The sequence below is a fragment of the Taeniopygia guttata genome, chromosome 1 (assembly GCF_048771995.1).
Source record: "Taeniopygia guttata chromosome 1, bTaeGut7.mat, whole genome shotgun sequence".
NCBI classification, from domain to species: domain Eukaryota; kingdom Metazoa; phylum Chordata; class Aves; order Passeriformes; family Estrildidae; genus Taeniopygia; species Taeniopygia guttata.
In genome coordinates this window covers 8527509-8550012 of record NC_133024.1, presented here as the reverse complement: position 1 = coordinate 8550012, position 22504 = coordinate 8527509, and the positions used below count along the sequence as shown (strand labels likewise).

The 22504-nt window shown below is 38.8% G+C and overlaps 1 protein-coding gene across 3 annotated transcripts in view; it reads left to right on the top strand.

The window, feature by feature from the left end:
* Nucleotides 1–22504, top strand: part of USP25 (ubiquitin specific peptidase 25) — an 88340-nt gene that overhangs the window by 4107 nt on the left and 61729 nt on the right. For all 3 annotated transcript variants that reach the window (XM_030262523.4, XM_030262598.4, XM_072923331.1), the window contains exons 2-3: nucleotides 17043–17120; nucleotides 18205–18349. In XM_030262523.4, coding sequence (XP_030118383.3) covers nucleotides 17043–17120; nucleotides 18205–18349 — 223 coding nt within the window. The remainder of the gene's footprint in view (nucleotides 1–17042; nucleotides 17121–18204; nucleotides 18350–22504) is intronic.

Genomic DNA, 22504 nt, shown 5'->3' with positions numbered 1-22504 from the left:
TTCCTACTGGTGGTTCTGAAAGCTAGAGCAAGGTGCAAAGGCCAGTGATTCAAAGTAATTTTGAGAGCCCTTGTCAAACTGGTCTGCTGAATGCCTTCTGGTTTTGTGACTGTTCTGATGGATTTTGTTGGGAATGGGTGGAGGAGTGTGTGGTTAGTTTTGGGTTTTTTTTTGTCTTTTTTCTGTTTAGTATCTATGCAAGCTTGCTGAATCTTGGAGGGTTGTGTTTATTGGTATAATATTACATGAATCAGCACCTTTATAAAACCTTTAACAGCAGTTTAAAACTTTTTGGTTTTCAGAAAACCTTTCACAGAAATTCAGTAACGATTTTGATTGTGTTTGCAGGACTTTACAAGTGTAGTCCTAGCATTAAAATTTGTCTGAAATAATGTCTTCAAATATGTTTGGGCCACACCTTGAAAGAAAAATACTGCTTCAGAATATGAAAGTGTAAAGTTTATTGATTTTCCTCGTAACCTTTTGTAGTACTATTTTAAAATATCTGTAATAAATCCTTAACACACATTCCCCCCTCCCCCCAATATTTTTAGGAGAACCCTGTATTCACAGCTTCTATGAACAGCAGCTACAAAAGATGGTAAAACCCATCAGCTTCTGTGAAAAGGTCAAAAAACATTACCGACGTCTTAAAAAGAAAATTATTTAACATTTTAAAAAGTACTTTGTAAAGATAAGTAGAAGGATAATTGAACAGTTGCCTTTCCTTACACTCTTGTGCCAAAGAAGATATGTTATGGCTGGCATCTCCTTAATTCTGTGAGTTCAGCTGGTGTCCGTGGATTTGAGTAACTGAAGGGAAATGAAAGGTAGAACAAAAGATGGAATTTCTGTTCTGTTTCTGGCTGTTTCTGTTTTGTTTCTGGCTAAATCTTCTCTACTTCCTTGCTGAAGTACTCATCCAAGAGTTGACAGCCCATTTTTTCAGCCTTTGAGAAGCTGGCTCTATAGCTCCAGTGATGTGAATGGTGAGGTTGAGGGATGTCACAGGTGCTGGGGACCAAGTGTCCCGCTCGGTAAATCGACCTGAGGTCCCAGGGCACATGGAGGATGCCTTTTCAGGCTGGGCCCAGATCTTTGCAGAACCAGCAGGGAGGTCTCTGACACTCACCTGTGCCAGGAGCTGTCTGAGGAGCTGCATCAGTCACCCCCTTACAGCCATTGCTGGCAGTGCCAGTGACAAGGGGATTGTTGAGGTGCCTAAAGATATATTAAAATAGTATTGCTCTTCACTTTCTCTAGTGGAAGTACTGATTTTCAATTTCCAGCTGGCCAAGAGTCAAATGTGACATTCCTGGTATTCCATAAAAAGTAAACAAAAAGCTTAAAAAGTAAACAAAAAGCTTAAGAGTTGTGTCTTCACTTACATGTTTTCATGTAGGAATAAATTCCTTTAAAGGCCTGAATTTTCAGTTTTGTTTAGTTAGTTGTGGTTTGTTTTTAGTTTTTTTAATTGATTTTCTGTTCTTGTTAGAGAACAGAACTCTTAAAAATCTGAGGGGATTGTGTGTGTGAGTTGCTGGGACCTGACTGAGAGAGAGAAGTATTTTCTACTCTCTCTGAGTAGAAAAGCCACAGGTGTGGGAGCAGATTTTCCTGAAAATGAAACTATCCTGATGGCTTTCACTTTCTATTTCTCTTGTGAGAACCACTGTGATTATTTTAAAATGGGTGGAGGTTGCCTTGAGTCACAGTGAAGGGTTGTGTGTTCAGGTGTTTGGGGGTTTTTCTTGTTTGATTGGTTTTGGGTTTGTCTTTTTTTTTTATTTTCCTTGTTTGCTTGGGGTTTTTTTAGCTGGCTTTGTTATTAAACTTGCCTATCAAACCCTGATGACTAAGTTATCCATGTGATGGTCTTCAGTCAGCAAATGGACACCTTTAAACTGAAAGAATTCAGGTTTTAGCAGGGCCCTGTTGATTTGTGCCTGGGGTAGCAGTGTCACATCACCATTCAAAACACAAGCTAAGTAAGGTGGGTAATATAGGAGAGGCTGTTGTGATAAAGTATTTCAAAAAGGGTAAAGTTCAGTCTTTTCACATTATGAAATAAAGGTGCCTTTTGTCAGCTGATGATTGCACTTTCTCAGTTGTGGTGCTGTTAAAGAAGTCAACACCTGCCAAGAATGGAAAATATTTGACTGGGGTGAAAATTCAGTTTCACTAGTCAGGTGAATCTAATGTCACTCAGGTGTGATTTCTGCCAGGGAGCTGAGTGTGTGATATATGGGATAAAAGCTCTCTCCCTTCCCATTGGGATTGTGATACGGCCAGTGTTCTGGTTAATGGGTGGTCAAGCATAATTCATAGGGAAGAGGTGATACTGTGAATCACAGGAGTTAGTTGCTTGGAAAACTGTGCAAGTTGAAAGCTTTCTATAAGCTCATCCCTTTTATTATTTAAAAAAGGGTGAGAATGCTAAAGCTGTGGGGCTGAAGGAAAGATGAGGTGGTGAGATGCCTTCCTGCAGAGCATACCTTGCATGATAGTACAAACACAGGCTTTGTGCCAAGTAAAGGTACAAACTCAGGCTTTGTGCCAAGCAAAAGGAAATACTTTTTCCTGTTTCCCAAGGTTGAGGAATGCCATCTCTTGCTGTTTTTTGTGAACACTTGTAATTCTTACCTTGGCAACACGGTGTGTTCTGAGCAGCACGTGTCAGATTTTTCCATGATACTTTACATTAATACTGTGCTGAATAGATATGTTATCATAAGCTGTATTGTGCCTGCACACCTCGGCTAAGCTTGTGGGTTAAATTGGGAGCAGCTGTAGTGTGTGCTGTGGTGACCATCTAAAATGTTGCCTTCTTCCAGCATTGTGGTTTGCTCTCTCTCATTGTATTGCAAGGTTTACAGTTTTTTATTGCTACAGATCACTAGTGGAAAATTTTCATGAAACTTCTTTTTGAACGATCCCGTCCATAGCACCTTTGTGCTCTGTTACCATCCCATTTTGCAGAAGTGGATAAAGCATCTCTTGGCTGCAGAGGGTTACACCTCCCTGCCTCAATATCTGAGGCTAGTACACCAATCTGTGTTCTGGAGTGGCTGTGGTGGTGTGCTGACTCCTGCTAACACTCACAGAGCTGTGTCTTCTGGTGGAGGGGTGATTTTAGCATACTGAACTACACTGTAGTTTTCCTGTGGGAGTTGTGCAGAATCTGTGGGTTTGGGCTTTAATGTGAGTGAAGTGTTAAGCAACATTGACTCAAAATGTTGAGGTTGCTGTGAAATGCTGTAAAGGAAGAACTGTGTTCTAAGATGGTGTTAAGGACAGATTGATACAAAATATCATGAGCTGGACACTTTGACTTCAACAGTTGCTGAACTGAAGGCGACAGGCTGAGTTCCTGTCTGTTTATAATGATAGAGTGATTTTTCCATGTATTTAGTAGCATCATTCATTCTACGCATTTGAAAATCACAATGAAAATAATCTATTCAGACTAGACTCTTGCAATTTAAGAAGACACTGATTTTTTTTTCAGTTGAGTTTCGTGGTTTCATTGTTTTGCAAATGCCATTAGCTTTTTTTTGCCATAAAGGATGAAATTCAGGAGCATGTTGAAATCCATCACCATGAGAGTTTCCCTGAAATCTGGTGTTACCTGGTGATGGGACTTCAATGGGAACAGTGTTGTTCTGAGCAGTAGCACCACTGAGTGTCCGCAGTTTTAATGTATCTCTCCTTCTAAGGGTGTTAGAGAGGTGGAATCCAAAGGACGTGTGATGTGGAACAGCTTGAAGGCTGGAGTGCAACTAGATTAACTTTGCAAACATCACCTGGCACAGATTTGTGTAGGTAAACCACCCTTTTTTTGAAGGCATCAGAAATACTGGTATTCAAAATCAAACAAGTTTCATTCTGAGATACTCAACTTTGACTTGATGTTTTTGTTTATAGCTGGTTTCTGAATTATTTTGCCTGGATTTACCTGGTGGATTCTTATTGAAAAACAATTATACTCTGCACAGTACTTCTTTTAAAATGTTTATTATCAACTAATTGGCAACAATAGTCAAGCTTATCCAAGTTCAGGTGCCAAGAAAATGGAGATTGTGCTTAAAATATCCTTGACTAAAGCTTTTTTATCCATCAGGTGAAAGCATATTTTCAACTTTACAGTAAGCAGCAGTAGACAGAACAACGAATAAAAGCTTGTCAGAGAGGCATGAGTGTTTGCAAGGCATGATTTGGAGCTATTTAAATCTAATTGACTATGGATTCTTACCATACACAGGATTTGTGGAAATGAATGCACATGATATAATGGCCCTTCATGGCTTTCTCCTGCCAATTGTCATCATTTCACTGGTGTTGTACCCCAAAATCCAGAGGGCTCCCTTTAGAAGAGGATGCTCACCTGACATTAGGGTCTGAGTCTGAGGTGTAAAACTTTTGGGTTGTGATTTATGCAGCTGTATTTCATGCCAGTTTTTAGTTTTGTTGAACATTAAGTGGTAGGCTTGAGGTCACACATGGTTTATGTGATAACTGTCCTTCTCACAGCTGTGTGACTCCAAGGAAAGTCAGATACCTGTGCTGGAAATTTCTATTCCTATTCTCAAACCAAAAATGACACTTTCTGATTTTCAATGAAATTTCCATTAAAACATAAAGCCACTTTGAAAAGTTGAATTTAGCTGTGTTTCTACTGGGTTTAGGCTGAAAAAAAAAGGAGAGTGTCACATGGAAGTTGAAAATAGTATTAATTTACACTCAGGTGTGTGCTGTGAGAGTGCTTTAAAGTAAGCAACTGGAAAAGCCTGGGTGTGCATTGACACATGATGTTCTTCATTCTTTTCAGAAGAGGAGATGGCAGGAACGGACTCCTACTCCACTTCCCTTTTGTTTTTGGTTTCGTTTTATTCTTCTGAAAGTTAGTTACTTTGAAACAGAAACTTCTCCTGGGACCACAGTTGTTGGAAGAGTGCTTTTCTTTTTTTTTTTTTTTTTTCCCTAATGCTTTACACTGCATCAGAATAAATGGCATGGTTAGAGGACTGAATACTATATTGTATCCCAGAAATCTTAGGTTATGACTGAGAAAGCATTCCTTTATTTTGTGGATTTTAACTTTTGCTTTGTTTTGATATGGAACCGTGGGAAAATACATGAGAACATTTTTAAGCTTGTAAATATGATTCTTTTTTTAAAGCTAAATAGCTTTATAGATGGCTTGCACAGGGATTTCATTTCTTGGTATTACCTATTTTCCCATCTGTCAGGTACTTTTCTTCAAATTCTGCTTGTATCTCTTATGTAATTTCCCACCTGTTTGAAGATTTTTTTTTTGTTTAGAGACTTTCCCATTACTATGTAGTTTTGTTACTTTAGAAACTTTTAATTATTTGGTGGTAGTAATTGGCAAGTTTTATTTAATCCTGGCATCTAAGATTATAACTATTTTTTTTAATGGGTTACCAGAATTAAATCTTATCTGTCTGTATTCTATTACTTGTTTGGAAATTAAAAAATAGCTGACAGCTTACTGGCAACTTTTAAAAGTTCTCTCTGGTCTTGCATGTGTTTTACGGGACTTAGTGCTGAAAGCCACGGAATGTCTCTTGTAACAGCCCTGTCTGGACCAGAGCTGTCCCCTTGCCTGAAGCTGCCTGGGCTGCCTTTTTGGTACAGTCTGCAGGTCTACAGGGTAAGCTCTGGACTTATTAATGGTGAAGACAGACAGATTTTCTCATCATCACCAGTTCCAGCTCTTGCTAAGTTGCTGTGTTGCCTTGAAGCTTTTTCTGGGGCTGATTTTAAGGTGACTGGTAAATGTGCCCGTGGAGAGTGTGTGCAGTGCACAGGCTCTGCTGAGTTGTTAGAGGCCAGGGAGGATACTGAGTGCTTTGTGACCTAAGTGAATAGAAAAGGATTGAAGATTTTACTGTCTGAGTTTATCATCTCTGTCATTTGATGGAGAATGTCTTGGCATAATGATGCTGCTTAGAAGGCAGCACAGAATTTAAATCTTTGTTTCAAATAATTTTCCAAAAATGTGAACTTATTAGACGAGTATTTTGTACACCTTTTATTCAGGTCAGCTTCTGAAGCTTCAGGTAGGTGTGTGGTGATGGCAGAAAGTCATTTTTGGTACGACACCATTGACACAGGGAAAATTGGCAGGGCTAAATTACAGTGAACAGTGCTTATGAACCAAGGGGGTTTAGATTTTTTGAGACCATGTCGGAAGGTATTAGAATATAGCACCTTCAGCTTTCTGTGGGAGGTGAGGTAAATGTGTGTTTCAAAATAAGGTCCATTAAAAAGCACCTCCCAAGCTTTAAGCAATATCTTTCTTTCTCCATGAAAGAAAATGGCCTAGAAAATTTCAGTTGCCCTCTGTGGAGAGCAGTGCTGAATTGACTATTCCTTTAATTGTGAGGTAGTAAAATTACATGCTGATCCCTGGTATAGATCTCACCATGTCTTTGAATATTGTAGTGTCTCTGTTGTGTTTGAGGTTCATTTCAATTCTAACATCACTTGCATCCAGGGAGGTTATTACCCAATGCAAGTGAAAGCTTCTGGCTGCCCTTCACAGGCCATGGTGTGGCAGTGGCCTTTCCACAGGGACACAGAACATGCCAGCACCAGGAAAGGCTGTCTCGCCCCAGAAGCTGGAACTGCTGTCAGGAGCCTGTCACCTTCCAGGTGACCTATTAAACACTGCCCCAGATTTTACATGGCTTAATGTTATCTGTGGGCTCGTTCTTGTGGAGTCGTGCCCCTCCCCAGGCTAAAAACATGTCTCTTCACAGGATTTTTTGGTAGATGATTAGTGGAGGGCAGGATAAGCTATCAAATAATTTTACAGAATGCTGCAAATAGTGCTGTGTGAATTTCCTGATGTAATTTTGACTTATAATGCACAACAGTTGTGGGGGGGGTGACCAGTTGAGGCTGTGGGATGAGTTCACCTCTGGCAGACCTCACTGCAGTGGAGTGGAGGTGCTCCCTCTCTGTTCTTCTGCCCAAGCTCTCTGTGTTGTCTGCTCTAACTTCTTGTGGCCCAAGATGTGAGCAAGAGCAGGCAGTGTGATCAGGAGCTACGTGCTGGCTGGCCAAGGTGCTAGGAAGCCTGTGGGTGCTGCTGAGGCTTTTGGGGATCCCTGAGGCCAGGCCAAGTTGCTGGAGGTGACCTTGAGCTATTGCTTTTGAGAGGCAGGAGGGTAGACGTGCCTGGGTACGTGCCCACTCTGTGGTTACAAGGCCTGTTTCTGCAGGAAATCATGTTACTGGGTTGTTTTTGTTTTGTTTTTTTTTTTTAATTGGACTGTATGGAAGACCTTTATTGAAAGGCTTTCTGTTAAGTTTGGTTGGTTTTTTTTTCCTTCCTATTCAAAACAGACAGCTGAACTCTTTCCTCAAATGTGTCTCTTCTGTTGAATACAGTGACGCTTTGTAATGCAGACCTGTCTGTGAAAAAGTGCAATTTAAATTTTATTTACAATTTCTCTGCTGTACTATGCTGAATTTTGTGGGGAAAAATTGTGAAATCTTCCTGGTATCACTAACCTAGGGCATGTAGCAGAGCTGTTTGAGGTGAAGTGGAAGCTTTGATCTTTGTGCCATTAGCAGCTGCAGAAAATGAAACCCTTCTGGATATGCACACCTAAAGCAGGGAGTAGAAAACAGTGGATGGCATTTCAGCCCATGCAGGAGCAGGTCTGATTGTGCATGTTCATTTGTGAGAAGTGTTCATCAGGAGCACCACATCACTGTCACTGTGAGATTTTTAATTCATCTCCCGTTGGTGTAAGTTTTCTGCTATAGTGCCTAAGTAGGATGGGGGCTGCAGGATGCTTTTTCCCCCATCAATTTTTCTCACTAGATAAAAAAAGGATTAAAATAATGGCAGAGAAACAACTCATTCCTTTAAGGCTGCTGCTCCACAACAGTTGAACCCAGTGGAAGTTGGTGCAGTCTTGGTCTTATCCTCTCCCTTGTCCCACCCCTGTCTCTCACTAAGTTGGCAGGAAATCAATGTATGCAGAGAGTGACTCTGATGGTTTATTGAGAGCCTGGCCTGGCTTGCCAGAGGTTTGGATGAGTGGTGCTGCTGGCTCTTAGGGACAAATGGCATCTGGCAACACCAGCCTGGGCTGGCCAGCACTGGCAGGAGCTATAGCCTGGGAAGAACAGCTGACTGCTTGGAAGCAGCTTGTGGTCTGATAGTCCCTGTGAGTGTTATTGTTTGTAAGTATTGCAGAGCCTGGGATCCCACTGATCTGAGGACACTTGGAATTTCCAGAGTTGGTTTGTATGCTCCTAGATTAGTAGCCCTTGTTATCATAATGGCAGAATGAGGAGAATGAATGGGGCTAGCTTGGTGTTTCCTTGGGAGCTCTTCTATATTGTGCAGAGCAGGGTGAGACTATCATGATGGCTGTTTGGAGAAAAACAGCCCTATAAATATGCTGAATGTTTAAATGGGCTAGTGGGACTGCCTTTTCCACTTGAGAGTTAGGCCTGTGAAAGGACTGTGAAGAGCATCAAACATGAGCCAGAATAGCTTGTATTTGGTGTGATGGGTTAAACTGTGATTGGGATGCAAAGGAAAACATCTCAAAGTGTAAAAATGTGGATCTTGTGGCAGTGATGTTTTAGACCAGAAAGATAAGATTGAACATTTTTAATAGTGGCTACAGTAAAATTATACCCTAGGCAAAAGTCATTCCTTTGAGGAGAAAGCTTAAGTCTTGGTGGTGCTACCTGTTCAGACACTGTAAAATGGGATGTTTATGCATGATGGTAAATATCTGTGAACTGAAGAAAAAAATTAGGAAATAAACTTTTAGAACAAAAAGTACCCAGAAGGGATTGGAAAAACATCATAGAATGACCTAGGTTGGAAGGGACCTCAAAGCTCGTTTTGTTCCAACCCCCTGCTATGGGTAGGGACCCCTTCCATTAGACCAGGTTTCCCAGAGCTCCATCCAGCCTGGCCTTGAACAGTCCCAGGGATGGGGCATCCACAGCTTCTCTGGGCAACCTGTGCCAGTATCTCACTGCCCTGACAGTAAAGAATTTCTTCCTAATATTAATCTAAACCTATTCTCAGTTTGATGCCATTCCCCCTTGTCCTGTCACTCCAGGCCCTTGTAAATAGTTTCTCTCCATCTTTCCTGTGTGAAGGCTGCAGTTGAGTCCTTGAACTCTTTCCTTTTTCAGCCTGAATTATTTCTCTCAGCCTTTCCTCCTAGGTATGTATATGTATCCTGCTTCAGCAGGGTGTTGATGATCCCCAGAAGCCCCTTCCAACTGCTGCCGCTGTGGTTCTGTGTTAATGCATTTATGTACCCACAGTTTGCTGTTTATCTGTCATCCTCCAGCCTCCTTCTCCTTTCTGTCTGTGTCACCTTGCCTATGACTGACCCCACTGGCTTTAGTTTACCATGCCTTGTGCATGTTTTTCCTGGTCACTTGGTGTTGAGGTGGGATGGGCTGTGAACCACTGGTACCATGGCACAGCTGTTATCCATTGGTTGGCTCTTGGAGGAATTCTCCTGAATTTGTGTGTAGTTTACAGATAATCTGTGCTGGTGTTTTGAAAGACCCCTCCTGCTGCTACCAGTAACTAATTACTCAATAGAATTGAACTGGAGCAGAGATTTTTGCTAATTACTGTCACAGTTACTGGAGTACATAAGAAGCAAGGCAATTTTTGTGAAGCAGATTTTCCCATAGTGGTTCTAGGGAATATAACCTGAAACTTAACTTGTGTCTAGTTAAGTGAAACTGAAGATCTCATTGGTTTTGGTGTAGTTAATTAATTTCAGAGCTGCTGTCATTACTATTGGGAAGTTCACTGTTATGCTGAGCAGGGTATGGAGCAATCATGATGGTTTAAAAAAAAAAAAAATGACCTCAAAATTCTCAGTAAATTTGCAGTTCTGACACCTTTTTGTTTTCAATAAGTACTAAAGCTGTCCTTTCTTGATTTTCATTCTGTCACTGAGGCTCATTTAGGACTAGCTATCAGTAACCACTAGAAACATGGACTCAAGCAACAGTGTTCATAAATTAGTTCATAGACTAATTTTAAAATTTATCCCTGTGAACTGAGCAGGTGGTTTTTCTGCTAATTGTGAGAGTATTCCCATGCAGGTGATGATTTGGCTCATAACTTCTGGGTGGTTTTATGTAAATAACTGTCAGAGGTGGGTTTTGCCTTATGTTTAGTGTCAGAGAATACAAACCAAACTCCTCAAGCCTCTCCTTAAAATCTTATTTCAAAATCTTTAACTATTAGCTTGAATAAAGACAAAGGTATATGCTGAGAGTGAAAAAGATTTTTTTTTTTTGGCCATGTATGAGGCTCAGAATTGTGAGTGTTTATATGAATGCATGATCTCGTGTTGTGTAGAAACCTTACTATCAGACATTAAAATTCATTGAAAAGTCGCTTGTTAAAGCATGAAAAGCGTGGAAATCTGGTGAGGGTTTTCTGTGTGTTGTCTAGGATCAATATAGGTTACATAAAGCTATGATTAAGTAGAATCCTTAATTTAATTTTTGCGAGAGGAGTGTACACACCTAAGTAGTGCACTCAAGCCTTTTCCCCCTGCAAGTTTTATTTGGGTTAGGCTGTAGCTGGCTGAAAGTTCCTGCCATACACTGTGTCCTTTTGCTCCTTGAAGTAAGTTTTTGCTCTGAGTCCGTTTGCACTTTGTACCAGCTGCTGCTGTAATTGTCAGATTTTGGCAGCCTGTGCAGAGCAGTCCCAGACTGAAAATCTACTGTCTTTATGGATGTCCTTTGCTCTCCACAGGTGATTTTTGTCTGAACCAAAGCTGAGGTGCATTTTGCATTACTGTATGTATAAAAATATATCTTTACCTACTTTCTTAGAGGATACAATATCATGTAAGAGATTTCTCTTTTCATACCCGAGCAAAAGGAAGCCCAGATAGCACATGCTGGGCAAGGCAACCTAATTCTGTTGTGCTTTAAGGGGCACCTTAGAGCTGGTGCAGAGATTTAACTTGGTCTTTGCATTAGCAAAAAGTGTTTTAAAAAATATGTGTATACATATAACTACTTTCTAATTTATATATTTTTATAAATACATTTATTCTGCACATACATGGAGAAAAATCTTGAGGACAGAGCTGGGAAAAGTAAAGCCTTCTGAAGCTGACTGCATGTTTTTCCCATGTTTCAGCTCAATATTTTCATGGAAGGAGTTAGTTTTTATTTGACTATTTGGAACTTGACCAACAGCATATTTAGAAAATGGTTAATGTGTCTGTATTTCTGGAAGCTGTAATGTACAGCACTGTCTGTGGGCCTTTTAACTGTTCCTGGGAGATATGATTAATGTGGCAGAAAATTGTATTCACAGTAGTAATTGAGGGTCTTTAGTATGCTTGTCCTTTGTATGTTAAACTATTTCTGTTTGTTTGTAGCAGAAACTTAAAGCCTCTTTATGGAGGATTACATTCCTCTAAGCTCTCAGTGTTCTTCTCATTACAGCAGCATCATATGAGGAAACCAGCTCATTAGCTACTTGTCTGTAAGCAATGCCATTAGCAGGTCCTCTGCAGCTCAGGCTTCATTAGAATTGTCTTTAATATAAAATACTTGTGCAGTGTCATTTGAGTTTTCCTCCAATAAATAGGTCTTTTAAATCGGTGTTGCACTAGAAAGTAAAGAAAATGGGATTTGTGTGGAGGGCCTGAGTCAAAATGCCATTCTCAGCATTTGCACATTCTTCTTTCTTTTTGTCTCTAATAAAAGTATTCATCCCTCAGCAATCAGAATCATGGCTTGGGTTGAAAGGCACCTTAAAGATCTGGTTCCAACCTCCCTGCCATGGACAGTGACACCTTACTCTGGGCCAGGGTGTGCAAAACCCCATCCAACAGCCTGGCCTTGAACTCTTCTGGGGATGGGGCTCCCACAACCTCCCAGGGCAATCTGTTCCAGTGCCTCACCACCCTCACAGTAAAGATTTTTTTCCTGATATACAATCTTAATGTACTCTGTGTCAGTTTGAAGCCATTGATTGCCCCTTGTCCTGTCACTCCAGGCTCTTGTAAATAATCTCTCTCCATTTTTGCTGTAGGCTCCTGTCATGTGGTTGAAGGCTGCAGGTTACCCCTAAGCCATCTCTGTTCGAGGCTGAACAATCCCAATTCTCTTAGCCTTTCCCCACAGGAGAAATGTTCCATACTTCTAATCAGCTTGGTGCCCCTAGTGTATTTTCATTATGTGCTATTGAAATGTGAACTGTGTATTGAGGCCATAGATCCTTTTTTCTCTTCCTAATCATTGGATCATCTCATTCATTCCTGAACATAGAACTTTATCTGTGCTTGGAAATGGAAAAGAGTTGTTCTGTCTTCTGTGTTTGTAAGTGCTTGTGTTGCAGATACAAATATTTGGATGTTGCCATGAATAAAGTCAAAGTTTACATGTGCTTCTTTAGAAGCTACAGAGAGGAAAAAATAAACAGATCAAAAGGTGGCTAATTTCCCCCCAAATTTATCTTCACTGTAATTCAGTATTAGTTAGTTTATTAGATTTGCCTTGTTAAAAAAAAAAACCAAAAAACAAAACACATTGGTGTAATTTAGCTTTTTGGTTTGATTGGAGGAAGTTATCAGAGTTTACAGTACTGTCGTGGAACCAATTTGGGCACAGTATCTCTAAGCTAATAGTAGTGCAGATCCTTTTCTGCTTCACTGGTGCTGGCATAGCTACTGAATATGCTATTGTGTGAGGTTATAAACCAGATAATCTTAATTAGGCATTTCCTGAGAGCAAAGGAGGGATGGCTGAAAAAGGAGAGACTTGGAAATAAGGGCATGCATTCCTAATACACAAATTTGGCTTCCATCCAGGAAAATGGGAGAATTTCCTGTTAGTTAAAATCTTCCAAGAGCTGAAAGCCTGAAGATACATAGTGCCTACATACCTCAGGGAGCCAGAGGAAAGGGAAAGGCTGGGAATAGCTTGTGCATGAAAGCCCCAGGGAACAGACTGCTGCATGATGCAGTGGGACTGAGGGGTGTGAACAGCTGGATCCAGAGCAGCCATACCATCAGTGAACCATCTCCTCTGTGTGGCCAAGGACTTGGGGTACCCTGCAGCAGCTGTACCAGCACAGTCTGGTCTCAGAGATCAGCTCCTGGGTGCTTTTGAGTCAGAAGCTCTTCAGGCTTCATGGAGAATGTGTGTGTGTGACAGGGGTGCACACACGTTCTAGCACTGCAGGTATTACTGGAGTTTTGAGTCACTAAACTGGAGAATCTCTGCTAGAAAAAAGATACCAAATCAGTCGTGTGAATTTGAGCATAGGATGGCAAACAGAAATGGCTATGGGAAAATTTGAAACAATGGAGGTGGATTTCTTAGCACCAGTAGTTGCACCTGGTTCTGTTGGAGTGATCTGGTTTGTGTCTCTATTTGCAAAGAGAGGCTGCTTATTAAACTGAATTAAAGTACAGTGAGTTATAATTCAGAATCTGAACCTCTGCTGAGGCAGGGTTGGAAACAATAGGGAATCATGAAAAAGTTGCATTGAAAAAACATGGCAGCTTTTTTATGTTAGAATGGGTAGTTGTGATCTGAAACTTCCCTCACTGACCTGATTTAATGAGTGTACATTGATAGAGGGACTTCAAACACTTGTAAATACTTGTCTGCTGCCTCCCTAATTTTTTATCTTTGTGTTAGCATAGGGTGAGCTCTTTTGGGTATTTTTGGTTATAGCCTGTGAGTGAATTACTATTATAATTGTTTAATATATCTGTATTTTTAGACATTTGAGGGTCTATATGCTGCAGTCACTTCAGGTCAAGTTAGCTGAAGCTTCTTTAGCTTTTATGGTAAATGTAATCAGAATGAGCATTAATAGGAGTAAGAAGGGTGGCTTGCTTCTTATGTAGAAGTCTGTCTGTAATATTGAATTAAATATTTCTTACCATACAGAAGAGACTTAACTGTTTAGCAGTTGCACTAGAAGTTGATCTCTAAGCTTCATGGGTAATGGTAACCTAAGTTTTTTGTATGCCACAATAACCACAGCTAAAGGAATGTTATTCAAAACAAATAAAATTTAGCCATTTTGACTTTGCAGAGTATTACAGATGCACTAAATAAAATCACATCAGGAATTCAGTAATACAGGCTCTCTGAATGTGGCTGCAATTGTTTCATAAGTGTCTTAAGTGAAAAGAAAAGCAAAAAGAAAATTGAATCTCATCCTCTGATAATGAATGAGGAGCGGGTTTGACAGTTGCCTGCTCTGCCACTTGTAATGAAAATAAATAGAATTACTTGTGTTAATACAGTTTTATGGGTGATAACATAGTGTCATTATAACAGTGAAGGAGACTAATGACAAGTTAAACATCCAGTTGCAGAAAAGGTCAGTGCACAGTAAAGATGATGGATGCAGTTACATCAGATTTGTGAGGATGAGGGCAGATGGTGAATTTTTGGAAGAGAAGGCCACCAGTCGAGTTTTTAGCTGCCTTATGCAGTTTTACAATTGTTTCTGAAGATCTGTTAGTCTATTAGCAAGTATTAAAAGAACATGTTGATCAGTTAGAAATAATGTCAATTACACTTCTCCTAGAAAGGGAATATGTCCATTCTTCAACTTCTGCATGATTTGAAGTAAGTCAATTAGAAATTAGTGGCAACTTGTCCGCATTTAGCTGAAGAAGCAGTAATGTCTAAACCAGGCAAATGCCCCAAAGCTCCATTTAATGTGTTCAGGAGAACTGGTAATTTTCCTCTTAATTCCTGCCACTTCTAACAATGGTGCTTATGGATTCTCCATGTTGTTCTTTTAATTACCAGTTAGAAATTTTGGAGCTGACTACCTTGGCCTTAAAAAAATTAACTCTTGGCCTTAAAAAAAATTTTACTTAGGTACTTAAATCATCTCTTGATGACAAAGGACCATCTCTGGGTGCAGTTCTGGTTTGTTAAATGTGTATGTCCGTGGGAAGGGGGCCTTGAAACACAGCTGTTATACTGGAATGCTGAAATGTGGATAGAAACTACGGATGTCTAAGTTTATAAGTCACAGCTGTGCTCATAAATTAACAGCCAATATTTTGAACTGCTAAGAGATTGTTTGTTGGTAAACTGTCTCTTCTGTCTTTTCCCAGTCTCTGTGAACGATGAATATCCTCCAATCAGCCTTTCCAAGTGTTGTATATATTGTAGAAGATACAGAAATCTGTTATAACTTGTTGTTGTAATAATTTGTAGTGAAACTATTTTCTGTTTTGTTCACCATCATGTTGGTGGCAAATAAAAAAAGAAATCTACTTTATTGCTATGCCCTCGAATTGCTGCTGCCAATTTTAATGCCATTGTATTTTTTTCCACCCCAATACTCTATTTAATTTTTTTTTATTCTCGCCAGACTTAGGAGCAGGAAAGCAACTTTATAGGGGAAACAAGTTGTGGCTTTGTACAGTGCTATGAAATACACAGAGTAAACAAGGGGGTGAGGGATAGGGATAGAGTGGGAGTTTGTTTTCTTGCATCACTTCACTTTTCTTGTGCCAACAGAAGGGTTTTTAAAAGGAAAAGAAAAAAAAAGAGGCAAATTGGATTGTTAGCAGTGTCTCTTAGGATCATAAATGAAGGGAAGATTGTGCATGTAGCTCATAAACATCCTGAACTATACGCCTTCTATTTCAATTTATTAGGGCATGAAGTAGTGCCTGCCAGGTTAATTTCTCACTGGGGAATTCAGCATTCATGCAGATCTTAATTTCCTCTTCTATACAAAGTGATAAGGGAAGAATAAGGGTATTTGAATATTTGATTCCAGATAATTCATCTCAAAAGTACATCTTTTAGAAGAAGCTGCAAAACAATTATAGTTGCTATTTTAAAATGAATTTGGAGAGTAGCAGGAGAATGTTTATTTGTTCCTGATAAGAAATATGCTTTTTGTCATGCAAACAAAACCCTGCACTTGACAAAAATTTTCTTTCATAGACAAAATTACTGTTTTGAGTTCAGGATGTGGTTGGCAAGGAATAAAAAAGAAAACCATTTGCAAATATTTTTTCTCTATTTCCCATCTGCCAAAGGAGCAGTTGAATTTGTTAGTATGGAACAATGGTCAGTGCACTGTTTTTCATGGTTTTAATGTTAAGATGCTTTCAATGGTTAACAGGAGTTCAAGAATTATTCCAGCTTAGTGCCTGCTTTTTGCTTCTGTGATGGGATAGCTGAGCATGACCAGAGTGAATCATCTGTTGGCTCTAAACAGGGGTGGGACCAGATTTTTATTTAAGTAAAACAAAACCAAGCCTCAACATTCTTATGGAGTGAATATTTAAGAGACCCAGAACCTCTTGTTGTTTTTCTAATTGCAAATGTTTTAAACTCAGTCATGGGTGCTGACTTATGTGATTTTGGAGAGTTGGAAGGTCTGGGAGTTTGGACGGATTCCTAAAGTTCTGTTTCAGCATCAAGAAACTTACTTTGTTTGGAGTTTTTATACGATTTCTCTTAAAACACCTCAGTGGTCAGCAAAGTTGAATTTCTAAGTGTTGTCTTGGAATGACTAGGAATTGTTTATGTTAAGGAAATAACGGGGTTGAGAATAACTGGGAGTTAAAGAAGTTGATTTTGGTGTGTGTTCAGTCAGCTGTTTCCACTACTGCCACTGGAGACCAAAGCTGTGGAGTTTTATTTGTTTAGAAGGGCCAATTGTGGCAATATATAGGCTTCTTAAATCCATGTTGCATAAACGTATGCTTTTTTTTTTTTTTTTGTTTAAAAAAATCCAGAATCAAGCAAACACACCAAAATGCAAAATCACAACATTTGGGAATTAATGAATCTCAAAAAAGTGCCCAAATTCCAGAAACTAAGACAAACTTGAGTAATGTAGGTTCTACCAATTTGTGGTGCATAAACCGCATATGGAGATGCCTTTAATGTTTGTGGAGGAGTGTACTCTGTTAAGACTTCGTTTTGCTGTTATTTGGCTCTAATCTTATTTTGATGATCTGGGTTTTTTTTTTTTTTTTTAGCACCAGCAAACATTTTTAAATCAGCTGAGGGAGATCACCGGTATCAATGACATCCAGGTACTACAAAAGGCACTGAAGGTAAGATAAGTGACTTGTAGCTGAATTAATCTGAATGCTTCTTAACTGCCTGTGAAAGCCATAAATCCAACCCTTTCTTGCTCTGTCCTTCTCTTCCTTCCCTTCTTTCCCTTTCCCGCTTGAATTTATTTCAGGGGGAAAAAAAAATCTACTAGTGATGCCTTGTTCACTTTGCATGGAATCTTGTTCTCTTTTGGTACTGACCTAAAAAATAATCAAGAGCTCAAAGTGAAAAGACAGGAATGTTATGACTTGTATTTAACCTTTGTGTGAATTGTTTTGGGATGTGTTGGTGCTACTGCAGATGATCAGCTCCTGAAGAACCAAGTGGTGTTTTCTTGTCAAGGTGTGGCTGTTTTCTACCATGCTCAGGCCTTGCTCACTGTGTAGAATGAAGAACTGCTTGAACTTGCCAACCTTTGTTAATTTGGTATTGTTTCAGTGTTTTTTCAACCACTGTAATTTATTTCACAGCACAGAAGAGTTCTTTGATGCAAGTTAAAAAATGGCAGCTCTCTCTATAATGTTTCCACATAAATAAATATGTATAAAACTTTTAAAAATGCTTTGTTTCTCTCAAGCAGAATTTTTTAGTCAGTTATGCATGGTAAATGAAGATTTAGTAATTTAAATAAAAATATATATCTACACAAAAATAGTTCGTTGTTAGCATAAGTCATGTGCACAACTGGTTTTCAAAAGCTAGAATCTCTGGCTTTTAAAATGAAACTTTATATTTTCAGAAGAATTCATCTGACTCCTGTTGAAGTCTGACTCCAGTGAATGTGTTGATTTATTGGGAGGTTGACCTACACTACAAGATGTTTCTTTTTTTCTTTCTTGAAATAAGTGAAACTCCACCAAAACAATTTTTATAAGATGTTTTATCTTTATTTTGGTTAAAAATAACGAAATATGCAGAATATGTCAAGTTTGCAAACTTTCTTTTTGAGTCACTATTTTACCTTACAGTACAATGGTTATTGATTTGAAGTTGCTAATCATGTCCTTTGTTTTTAAGAAAAATTAAAGAAAGAGTGAGGAGACTCTCACTTTTTTTTTTTTTTTTTTTTTATGCTTAAAGGACAGCAATGGTAATCTGGAGCTGGCTGTGGCTTTTCTCACTGCAAAGAATGCCAAGGTTCCCCAGCTAGAGGAGGCAACTTACTACCAAACAGCCCTTCCTGGGAATGACAGATACATCAGCGTGGGCAGCCAGGCAGACACCAGTAGGTATTTTTTCTTTTCACAAGTTTAGTTTAAAGTAATGGGAAATAAAACCTTGCCTGTGACATAACTGTTATTAATTTAAGAATTTATAAATAAGAATTATTATGCATTCTCTTCTTATTTCTGTTGGGGTTGTTGTTTTTTTTTTGTCTTTTTTTCTAATTTGAGCTACTTTTAGGTATTACCTTTACATGTATGTATAATACTGATTAAAGGGTGAGTAACTGGGCTTTCCATCTTTTTTTACCTTTTTTTTCCTCTTCCATATTACAGGTTTTATTTTGGGGTCATGCAGTAAATAAAAGGCAAAAGCTAGGTACTCCTGTGTCAAAACAAAATTGGAGAAGTGTGTGTCATTGTTTGTCTTAATATTCTAAAGCTTAATATTCTTAAGAGTAGCTCCTCCCTGACAGGAATGACTTTCCCAAAGGGAGAAGTGGGAGGCTAAGTGTGAATTTTATCCTAAAAGAGTAGGTATTTTATATATGAAATCAGCATTAAATACACCTGATTTAAAACAATTTCATTTAGTTGCTAGAGGAGGTCCCACAACCTGTATTTCTCTTAAGTCTTGGACGTTCTAATCCTCTGCTTTAGTGTATAGTTATTTTTATGGGGAGAAAAAAAAAAGAGTTGTGCAAATAAATATAAGAAATAACATCAAAGTAAAAATTAAAGGAAATTTTGTAGTAGGATTGATATTTGTAAAATCTGAGTTTCTTGTTGCTATAGTAACTTTATATCATTTGCAATGCAGATGGAGAATATTTTAATTATATATCAGTTCATTGACCATATATGTAGTATATCTATGTAGATTTTATTAAACAAGTGGATTACTTATTAGTACCAGGATTATTATTTAGTGCCTCCTGCAGTAGGATTTTCTTCCCCTTTGTTTTGCTCATGGTTACTTCAAAGTAAAGAAGTTTAGTTAGATCTCCTTATCAATTGTACAGTTATCTTTTATCTGTAGAACCTTAACATTAACTTTTTAAACTTTTTTTTTTAATTAGAAGTGAGTTTATTCTCAGCATGTCTGACCTGAAAACTGCATTTAAATCCTTGGTATTATTAGCAACCCTCTATAAAATGTCCTGAGTACATTATAGGTATTTGTGTTATCCATGCAGTAAGTTGTGGTGGGTGGCTTGGGGTTTTTTGTGTAACTTTTTTCATTTCTTCGGAAAGAAAACAAACACAGCCTTCCCCTCGTGTTTAATTTTCAGTGTCAGAAAATTGCCATTGAGGAAATGAAGGCTATTAAGAGCAAACTCACTACTGTGTCATAGTTTCTAGCACTACTAGACAACCTGCTATGGCAGTGGAATAGTAAGCTGGATTCTCTTGGAGTCTGTGTTTAATTAGATTTAATAGCAATCCCATTAATAGAAGTATTTAGTTTTGCTGTCACTTACTGTGCTGTACAACCTTACTGAAGAAATGAGGTGACAAGGGATATGGATCAAATCTACAAGAGCCCACATTACCCATGGCAGATGGTCAAACTGAGAAGGGTAGCTCTTGAGTTGCACATTCCAAGGTGAATGTCAGGATTCTCTTCTCTTTTCTGGAGGGCTGAAGGCAGATTCCTTACAGTTATATAGCACAACAAGTCAGTGATCAAGAAACACCAACTGCTGTGGGAAAAGTAGGTTTTTAAATTTTTTTTTTAACGTCTTTTATATCTGGTCAGGTCATCACTGGCAACAAAGATGAGAGCCCTTAGCCAGTCTTTGCTCTTTTAGTTAGACTGAAAACACACTTTTCATCAATCTAATGAAAAGTTCACAAAGGTATCTTTGTGAATTTTTCATCATATTGTAGAACTTACAAGGCAAGAGCTGAACACATACAGCAGAACAAAAGCCAAAATCAGTGTGACCATGGAGCTCCTCACAAGCTCCTGTAGTGATCTAGTGAATGCTTCTGGAAGAAACCTACACTTTCCTTGGAATATGCTGGCCTTTAATTATTTGGATTCTAGATTTAAAAAATCTAGAAGTGCACCAAAAAGGCCAAGTCTGTGGGCTCTGTGTTAGTAAACACTGTCATGTAAGGGGGTGTGAAAGAGCAGTGGCTTGTGAGGAGAGAAGGGTGGGCACAGGATGGCAAATCTTCAGCAGATGGCTTTGACCATCAGCACTCCCTTCTGCAAAAGAACATGTATTAGCCATTCTCAGTGGCTATGCTGAGTTGCTGACAGGATCTTGTCTCTCAAATTTGACTCCCTTTATTATCCCACATAGGTATAATTACATTTATTAATTAAAACTCACCGTTACTGTTCCTTACTGCTTAACTACCTCTGTGCATTTGGAACTGGGGATGTTAAGAGTCACTGAGCTTTGCTGTCCCACCAAGTTAAAGCACCCAAACTGGTAATGAGAGAGTCACAGATAAATACCAGAGCTGTCTTTTATGCCACAGAAAACCTTCAGCCATTTACAAAGGCAATTGAATATATTCCTTGCATAAAGATGTATCAGATGTGAGCTTGACTGACTAAATTTCTTTGACATGGTTACTTAGTTAAAGTGGTAAAATGAAAATGTTACTGTGTACCATAACAGCCAGACTTGTGAAGTGGCTCTTCCAAAAGTGACAGTGGTCATAAGTGGTTTGAGAGTTGCATCCTGGATGGTTGGAGCTATAAGGAAGACTGGTTTGTCTTAGTACCAAATGCAACATTTCAGCAGCTGCAAAAAAACATAATAGATTTTCATTAAACCTGCTCCATCTGTTAAACAAAGCCTGACTTGCACAGTCAGTGTTACTCATGACGCTTGCCTTTTGGTCTGTTCAAAATGGCATGTGCAAGCACCTGCAAATGTAGTATTTTCACATCAACAGTGATGCAAGCTTAATCTAATCCTTTTGCAAAGGTGGTTTTAACATTTTGACTTTCTTTTCCTTCTTGCACTCTATGAGGAGAAAGTGCTTAAGCATAGGCTTTCAATGTACAGGTGCACACTTTTTAGTCCAAGGTTAATTTCAGCGTTCCACATGGTAGAGGAAATCCTAGGCATTGTACTTAAAGAAAAACAAAATAATTTAGTGGTACTTCAAAATATTTTTACTTTTATATTTCTCTAGAAACCCTTTTATTCCCATTTGAAGTAATTTATTGTATTTTCATCTATGGCTGCACAACAGAACTGTTGGATTGCTAAGAATGTATCCATTTTCTTCTTATTGAAGGAACTTGAAGCACCCAGGGTTAAAGGAAGGAACTGAGTGAAGAGATATTTTGGAAGTTGTATTGTGTTCCAATGAAACAGCTGTCAGGACAAATTCTCTTCTTCCCTTCTTTTGAAAATACAGTTATTTTTCATTAAAACTGAATTATTAGTCTTTGCAACTGCACATTCCGTAGCAAAAAAAAAAAAGACTTCAAGCCCTTTTATAAGGGTATATTACAGTAACTATGAAATGCCACACACAGCAATTCGAGGATTATAGACTTCATGGGTTCTGGCTTTTTATATCTTCCTGTTCTTACTTTGAGCCTTTGCATATGTCTCAAAAGTCATACAGCCCTATCCAGTGAGGTAGAGTTAGGCTCAATGGTACCTAAATCCTTCTTGAAGTGGTGTCTACAAAACATTTCTTACTGTTCCATTCTAGAGACTCTGAAAAGTTCATAGGGTAATTTCTTTTGGAGCTCCACTGTCCCTACTTTTAGACTCCTAGTGTCTTGCCTAAATCCCTTTTGCTTCAGGTTAAGTCCTTTACTCCTTGTTTGCCCCTGTGGAAATTATAGCACAGGAAAATGATATTCCTTTTATCTCAGATGACGTGTTGTGTGCTCGAAGACAGTCTATCAAAAGACTTCTCTCAGATCTAAACTAAACAGCCTAAATTCCTTTCAAATATTTGGATGCATTTCCTATACCTATTGTCATTTTTTTTTTGCTTCTCATCTAGGCCTTCTTTAGTATGTTTTTTTCCTGAGCTCTGGCACTAAAAACTATAATGAAGACATCAGCTTAGTTCTTAAGAAAAATAGGTGAATCTCTATAAATATCCACATAGTACTCTGACAGAAGTGTAACACTTCCTATTTTCTTCAGTGCTATGATGATGTGAATTGCAGATTGAACATGAGTCGGCTGTAGCTCCTGGATCCTTCTTGGCATAAGTCCTAGTCAGTC